This window comes from Vulpes vulpes, chromosome 9 (genome assembly GCF_048418805.1).
Source record: "Vulpes vulpes isolate BD-2025 chromosome 9, VulVul3, whole genome shotgun sequence".
Lineage (NCBI taxonomy): Eukaryota > Metazoa > Chordata > Mammalia > Carnivora > Canidae > Vulpes > Vulpes vulpes.
The window spans coordinates 90385035-90393588 of NC_132788.1; the positions used below are offsets into that span (position 1 = coordinate 90385035).

General features: G+C 50.6%; 1 protein-coding gene across 1 annotated transcript; it reads right to left on the reverse strand.

The window, feature by feature from the left end:
• Positions 1 to 2256: 2256 nt before the first annotated feature.
• Positions 2257 to 6099, reverse strand: UQCC5 (ubiquinol-cytochrome c reductase complex assembly factor 5). Its single transcript, XM_025986603.2, has 2 exons — positions 5762 to 6099; positions 2257 to 2361 (listed from the first exon to the last, which is right to left on the reverse strand). Exons 1-2 carry the CDS (start codon positions 5910 to 5912, stop codon positions 2270 to 2272), a joined length of 243 nt encoding a protein of 80 aa, XP_025842388.1. The 5' UTR covers positions 5913 to 6099; the 3' UTR covers positions 2257 to 2269.
• Positions 6100 to 8554: the final 2455 nt, after the last annotated feature.

The window sequence follows — 8554 nt, forward strand, 5'->3', positions numbered from 1 at the left end:
AGAGATTAATGTGTTTAAGTTAGCGTATCTGAGATTTAGGCAAGACCCCCAGAATTAGGACCATTAGATCAAGATAGCCCTCTTTTATGGAGTATTTACTACATACCTAAGTTAACTTTCCCCATTGGTTCAGATGAAAAAGTGAAGCTCCAAAGCCCACATTCTTTACCACATTCTCAACACCACAGTGGAAATAGATTTCAAGCAATAAATGCTAATTCAATTTTTGTCATTCTAGAAGTACACTTTTTAAAATACGGGTTATTAAAGGTTTTGCCTTGTAGTTCACACTAGGGGGCACTAAGGTTTTATAATCAGCATGTAAGAGCATTGCTCTTTACATTAAGTTACCTTCATAGTTCCTGTGTCTAAGTCGAGTCATATTCTGTAGTAGGAGGGCTAAAATTTGTTTGGTAGCAAAGTTAAAAAGCTTTCACCTCCATTAAAAAGATCAATTCTTGCTCTCTAGCATCCAAACTAATAGGATGAAAGTATCTTCAGTTTAATGCAGTAATTACTTTGCCAAACTCCTTGCCTTGAAGTGAGTCGTCACCTTCAAAGTTTTGTTGTCCTTCAGTAAATCAGCCCTCTAATATGTATTTTTAAAAGAAGGAAAAGTCTAAGAAAGGTTAACATGAATTTGTAGCTAGTGATCTCTCTGGGGTACAGGCAGGGAGGTGGCCAGGGAAGGAACCCACAGAAGACACAGAAGTTAGCTGATGTTTTATTAGCATTTACAACTTTACCATGTTCTCTATATCAATACTAAACTTCTAAAACTGGGGTGAGGGAAACATGGAATAAGGCCATATAACTTCCTACAATTCCTTATGCTGCAGTCTAACCACTAAAACGCCTATGAGTTTAGGTTCACCAGGAACTCTCTAGGCCACACAAGTGCACAGAACTTCCTTCCTCTCCCTGGTGCTGTGATCATCACTGATGTCCACACTCAAGCCATCTCTGAGCTGGGGTGGGTAGTGCTTTAAGGAGATCTGAGTAGTCAGTGGCTCGCTATTTATACTGAATGGTTCTAACATAAACAGACTAACTTAAATTAGAAAAAAAAAACCTAGAAAAACTTGGGAAGATATGTTTGTGGCAGAGGTCATTAACTTGAGAATACCCTGTGGCCTTAAGCATCTGCCTCTATATATTCATGAGCAATTGTTAGAAACCATTTTGAAACTTAGCCTTCTTTAAAATATAGATATGTCCCTTCTTTGAATAGATGTTGGATGTAGTTACCAAGCATGGATTAAAAGAAAAATGGATAAAGCCTTTGCTTTTTTTCTATCAGCTGACCCAAATTTATTCCAGGTTAGATTATAAAATCTGTCCCCAGTAGACTGAACCTCTGACTGCTATAGCTGAAGTCTGGTGGTTTTATGTTTGCTTTACAGTGTGAAGGTTCACTTTCTTAGGGAAGAAGCAATGTCTTTATCCTTAGCAGCTGGATGAAAGCACATCTTCATCACAGACGGGTGTGAAGCCTGTCCCCTCTGGGGTCTTCATGGATGTCCAGCCCTTGTATGTTAGTGGGGAACAAGCAAAGGAAACAGCTGTTTCTGTTCACAAGAGCATTTGACCTGAGTAATGTGTGGTCAGGATTTCCTACCACCCTAGGAAAATGCTGACAGATTGGTAGCTGGCAGAAATGTAATCTGCATAATTATCCTGGCTTAAATAATCTTGTAATAGAGACCTGACTTTTATGTCCATGATTAAATTTGAATTCTGCAAAAAAGTAAATAAGGTTATCAATTTGTTGTGTAAAACAAAAAACTTCACAAACAATTCAGACTACTAAAATGCATCCTGGGATCCCTGGGTGGCGCAGTGGTTTGGCGCTTGCCTTTGGCCCAGGGCGCGATCCTGGAGACCCGGGATCGAATCCCACATCAGGCTCCCGGTGCATGGAGCCTGTTTCTCCCTCTGCCTATGTCTCTGCCTCTCTCTCTGTCTCTCTGTGACTATCATAAATAAATAAAAATTTAAAAAATTTTAAAAAAAAAATAAAAAAAAAAAATAAAATGCATCCTGATTGATCCTGAATTGTTTAAGAAATATTTCATGGAATAGATTCAATGGGCAAGTGTGTTTCAGGAGGAAATCATTTTTCTCTAAGTGCTGTCCATCAGTGACTGGGGAACTACTGAAGCAGACAGGGAAACTATAAAAATTCTTTGTGAAGGCAGTTCTGAGTAAGAACAAGAAATCTGAAAAGGACATTTTCAAAGGAGTTGAAACCAGTAGTGAAATTTCATATTCACTTTATTGACGGCTGAAGTTCAGTCTCTGATGCATTTTCCAGCCTTCTCTGATACTGTCGTTCTGAGGCTTTTCTACGGTAGACATCATCTGTGTCAAATAAAAATTTTACTTAGATTTTTAAGAAACAGGAATCAAGGTACTCAGATCTAAGTTAACCAAGTCTAGGTCTGTCAGCTGTTTCTGAATTTCATTGTTTAATTCAACACTAAAATAAACTTCATTTAAAACAAATTTGAGTTAAGTGAGGACTATGTTAATGCAGTTCTACACTTTAGTAGCATAGTAAGAGTCTGTGTCTTCAAAGATAGGATCATGTCCTAGCACACTTCTTAGCAATGTTTTAAGACTTCCCTCACTTCCTTCCCCCTGCCCCCTCAAAATGTCTGTTTTTCTCTGAAATCATCCTGAATTGAAATGCCTCAAAGGCACTTTTTGCTCTGCAGCTCTCTGCTGTTCCCTCTCCCACACTCAGTAACTCAGAGGTGAGGTCAGTCCCCTTGTCAGCCGCAGCTTTTCCACACTGCTAATTCTCCACCCTCTTCCTTCAGGGCTAATGCCATTTGCCACAGTCTTCTCTGCATGGGCACCTGCTCTCTACTCCCCTTCAGTCACTGAAAACTCAGATATCTAGCCCAGGCTCCTTGACCAGTCCTGTGCCACCTTCCCAGGTGACACCACCTGCCATGGGGAGGAAGTGCTAGCGCCCTTCACCTCCTTGACTTCTCCAGTCAACTTCTGTCATCTACTTGCAGTGTCCTCTGAAGTAATAAATTCATCCTGCTGTGACGATAACTTCTGCTACCTTTCTAACCATTCTGTCTGGATCTCCTTTAACTTCTTCCCCAAGCACTTGGCCCCTGAATCCCCCCTCAGCCCCGTCTTGTTCTCTCTCCCCACTCAAACCAGCTGCAATTGCCTCTTACCAATATCAACTTCTTGACACACCTTCAAAACCCCAACTACAGATTAATCCACCTGCCCTCCTTCTCCATCCCTCTGCTTGCTGTGCACTGTGGGGCCACTTAATGCATTTAACTGGGCCCAAGGTGATGATGCCTGACAATCCTGTTTCCTCAGACATGACCCTGACCCTTCTTCACCCACCCTCAGATGGCCATGAACTCTTTCTTCACACAAATCAGTCATCAGTTAAGAACTCTCCCAGCTAACTTCCAAGGGCTACTCCTATGGCCTTGCTCAGATCCTAACCTCTCCTACCTTCTCAAGAGCCAGGTATCTGCAGCCTCTCCCCACTTCCCTTTCCTGACCAGCATCTTTGTATCTTCAAGACTCCCCTAGTGCAGAGCCAAGAGCTGACCTCCCATTTGCATACTCAGCCTGCCTGAACTTCTCCTGTCTTCTGTGATAAGTCCTCCTGGTTTCTCTCAACTCTCTGGCCACTCCCAGTCACCCTTAAAATCTTGGGATTGGACTCTGATTTTCATCACAATCTGCTTTCAAATGACCCACAAACCCAGATTTGTGGCCCAGATCTGCCTCCTGAGCTTGAGATCTGTGTATCTCCACCTTACTATGTCCAAAAGGGAGTTTGGACTGTCCTGCCAGTGTCGGCCTTCCATCCCCCCAGCTGCACCAACTGTCCTACCAGAAGCCTACGCTCATCTCCTGAGTCCACTCAATCACCAGGCCCTATAAGTACCACCTCCCAGGTGTCCACTCAATCACCAGGCCCTATAAGTACCACCTCCCAGGTGTCTCTCAACTCCACTCACTTCTTGGCATCCCATCTGTCCCTACCAACCAGGCTACAATCTCAGACCTGAATAACCACACAGCCTAAGTATTCTTGCCTCCTCTCCACAAGCCATTCTCCTATATTAATTCACCACAGTTTAAAACCCTTTGATCCTTTGGGTACATCCTTGGTTTTCCAGTCCTCTGTGGCCCTCCCCAGGCACATTTCCAACCACTTCTTCATCCCTTACTATGCTTTCAGCCCCTCACAGTAAACATTCATACTGTGGCCCCATGCCTGCTTTCATCACGAGCATGAGACACTTCCAACTTCATTAATGTTCCCCTCATCTGACTGACCTCAGTGGATCTTCAGGTCCCACCTGACATGGTAACTTCTGGAAGCCTTCCCTGCACCATCTGATCCAACTGAGATTACCCCCACTAGAGTCTACCATTGCTCCACACACACACACTTCCCCTCACAGCACAGATCACAGTTAACAGTAACTGTCTTTTTTTTTTTTAAAGATTTTATTTATTTATTCATGAGAGAGAGACAGAGAGAGAGGGAGAGGCAGGCTCCATGTAGGGAGCTGGATGCATGACTCTATCCCGGGACTCCAGGATCACGCCCTCAGCCAAAGGCAGGCGCTCAACCACTGAGCCAACCAGGGGTCCCTAAGATTTTATTTTTAAGTAATCTCTACATGCAACATGGGGGTGAAACCTACAGCCCTGTGATCAAGAGTTGCATGCTCCAGTACAGTGACTGAGCCTGCCAGGTGCCCAGCCAGCTTATTTTAAAAACATTGTTACGGGGATCCCTGGGCGGCGCAGCAGTTTAGCACCTGCCTTTGGCCCAGGGCACGATCCTGGAGACCCGGGATCGAATCCCACTCGGGCTCCCGGTGCATGGAGCCTGCTTCTCCCTCTGCCTGTGCCTCTGCCTCTCTATCTCTGTGTGACTATCATAAATAAATAAAAATTAAAAAAAAAAACATTGTTACATTAGTGCTTTCCCAAGATATTCAGTCCTTTTGTTCACCCATCAGGACTTAATGAGCAACCATCAGAGTATATAATGAACAAGGCAGAGACCTATCATAAGGACAGTTACTGTTGGGGATCTCATGAATAAATAAAAATCTTTAATAAATAAAATCTTTAAAACAAAAATTTTTTAAGAATGGTTGGCAATTCACAAGTGGTATTTGTTTTTAGATAGGGTAAAGCATAAAGGACCTAGGGGGTGGGAAAGTCTTTCCAGAGGGGAACTAGCCTGTCCAGGGCTAGTGCTCTGCAAAGCAGTGCCAGGCATTCTTCCCACGGTGCTGGGCCCTCGTGCCATCGATTCTGCCCGGCAAAGACAGGGGTAATTAGGCCGGGCGGACCGGCTCCCTCCAGGGTTTGGACTGAAGACTCCAGAGAGGGCTGGCCAATTACCAGGAGTTGTCATGAGTCTTCAGGATCCCACTCCTTTTTAGGTGCTGTGAGCAAGTCTGTTCCTTAGGACCAATGTCACCGGCCCGCAAGGACGAAGGGCAGGCTCGAGAGCGTCCTGCGTGGAGCACGTACCCCCCCCCCCAAAGTGCAGGAAGGTCTCAGCGTGGACGCCAGCATGCCTTTCTCGCCCCGCTTGCGAGAGACACGGGCCGCGGACGGAACCGTCCTTCCCCTTCTGACCACAGTAAAGGCGGTCTGCAACCTTAGAACGTCCCCCAGGAAAACGGGTCCCTAGCCGCCTCCTGCCTTCCTGAAATGAGACAGACGCTGCTGCACCCCCACTTACAGAAGGTTTCCTGGCCCACGCGCAGTTTAATCATGATCCACTCCATCGTTCCTCCCAGGACAAAAAAGAAGGGCAGGAACCTGTAGACGCCGAGCCGCTGCTTGCCGGGCACCCGCTGCAGGACCCGCCTCACCTGGGCCCTGGAAAACATGCCAGACCCGGGGCGTGGAGAGGGAGGGGCACAGCGGGACCGGGAGCGGGAGCGGAGGGGGCTGCCGGCTACAGCCGAGCCCCGCGACCTGGCTGCGGCGCTGACCCGACCCCGGGCGCCGGCCTGGCCGGTGCGCAGCAGAGGCAGCCCAGCGCCGGGACCCCGACCCCGAGCCCGGGCGGCTCCACCAATCAGAGTGCCGCGGGGCGCACGGACCTGCCAATCTGAAGGCGGCGGAGGCGCGTGCTCCGTAAGGCGGGGCGCGGCCGGAGAGCTGGCGCAGGCGCCTGGGCTCTGGAGGCGGGGCGGCCCGAGGGGGCGGGGCCTCCCACGTGGCGTCGGCCCGGCCCCACCCCGGCTCCCCCGAGCAAGCTCGCGCTCAGAGTTGGCGGCGGCGCCCCCTACTCTGCTACCGCCATCTTTCTTAAAGGCCTGATGGAAGTGGTGACCGTCTCTGATGGGCGAAACGTGACCCGCACTTTACTCTGAAATGCAGTTATGCAAATGCTTTGCATTTATTTCGGGGCCATGACGGGTGACTAGAATTCTAAAAATAACAGAATTTGATAGGCACTGCTGAAAGCTGAACTTTATCATCGTCACAACAAAAGTCCAAGCAGTCACCCTGTGACAAACAACCCTGATATTAATAAAAGCTATCCTGTATGGGGCACTTGCCGTTGTGCAGGGACTTGCAGGTCCTTTTTAATGCATCACCTCCTAATTCACAATAATCACAGAAGAGCAGAGTGGCTCAAGAGCCCAGGCTTTGTCAAACCACTCTCTTGCTGGAACGGGGGCCTTTCTTTGACGCTGTGAGGACTTAGAGGTAATACAAATAAAGCACTTAACACAATACGTGGAGCACAGTAACTGATCAATTATCATTAGCTAAGATAGGATGATGATGGTGGTGATAACCATTTATCGGGTGCCAGCTCTTTACGCGTATTCTAGAACCTAGGGACATTCCCCTCTACATCACTCCCTTTTATGGGTGGGAAACTGAAAAGTTGAAAGATTGAGCCAGGTGGAAGCAGAGCTCAGACTCCAGAGCCTTCACTCTCTCTGAGTCCCTGTGCTTGTTATAAAGGGTTGTCACCTCATTACCTAAGGCTAAAAAAAAAAAAAAAAAAAAAAAAGGCAACCAGGGCCTATCTTTGAGAAAGGAGACAGCTATTACACAATCTAAGAACATCAAATGAAAACTTAAAGTCAACAAAAAAGTTTGGTGATGTAAACACAAAATATACAAGAATAGGCTGGAGAAGAGAGAGCAAGCAAGCCTGGCCCCTGGCAAAGGTCACAGTCTGGCCCTGATCGGCCAGGCCAGAGCTGCTTCATGGATCACCTGCCTTCTGGGGCTCACCCAACCCAGCTTCATGCACAGTGCACACACGCTGGCTTGGAGTTCACCCCAGTTTCTCTTGGTGGCTCTAGGAGCCTGTCACTGAGGGGCACCCATCTCCCACTGTGAGGAGACCTACTTGTGGACAGGTCCCCAAAGCCTTCCTAGCTCAGTTGGGTCTCCCATGAGCCTACCCTTCTCCCTGCATCCTGCCCTAGCACCTGGCCCAGGATCTGACCCGCTGCATAGGTTCTCAGCCGAGGTGCAGTGGATGTTCAAATACACACGCTTAAACCGGGAGGAGCACCCCCAAAAAAGTGTCCAGCTAGCCAGCTCCCTACCGGCTGGGCCCACCAGTGCTAAAGTCAGCCACCCCCTAATCCCGGCCTAGTACGCATGTGGACTCAGCAAAGAGATGAGGAGAAGAAACACAGGTAGAGAGTGTTTGCAAGCAGGACTGCAACATTTCGATGGGAAGTCTGGACACATTGCTGGAAGGGGCCAGGGCATCTCAAGGCGGGGCTGCTGTGCTGTGCGGGAAAGCTGAGGGTGGGCTCGGTGCGGCCATTTCCTGAGGTCAGGACCAGGCAGCTGCAGGTAACCCCGGGCCCAACGCCCTGCAGGGCGCCGCCCGGTCCTCCGGCTCCCTCGCTCCCTACGGCCCAGGAGGGAGCCAGGAGGGGCTGCTTCAGCGGGCGTCAGCGGTGCTGCAGGTCGCTGCGGGGCCCAGGGTCTCACCGGCGAGGGCCGGCACCGAGCGGCGCGCGGCAAGGGCTCTTTATCGGCTGGAGTGACTCTGGCCGGCCCCTGCTGTGCGGGGGGCAGGACCCCTGGCGCAGGCCGGGCGGGGCGCCGCGGCGGGGCCGAGCGCAGGAGGACCGGGGCGGAGAGGGGGCGGGAGGACCCGGGGGCCGAGGGCGAGGCAGAGGGCCGGGGGAGTCCGGGGCCGGGGGGGTCCGGGGCGCCCGCCGCGCCCGGCCCTCCCCTCCCCGCGCCCCGGCCGTCCGTAGCCCCAAGGAGGCGGCCGTCCTTAGGCCCCCCAACTCCCGGAGCGGAGCCCAAGCAGCGGCCATCGCCGCCGCGGCCGCCGAAGGGGGGCGCAGAGCGCTCCCGGGCCTCGCCGAGGCGGGGGAGGGGGCCCGGGGGCCCGCCCCGCCCCGCCCCGTCGGGACCTCCCGCCCCCCGGCCGAGGCGCGCGCCCATTGGCTGGCCGGGCTCCGCGCGCCGCGCCCATTGGCCGGCCGCCGTGAGGAGCACGCGGCCACCGTGGCGGGCGCGCAGTCGGAGGGCGGCG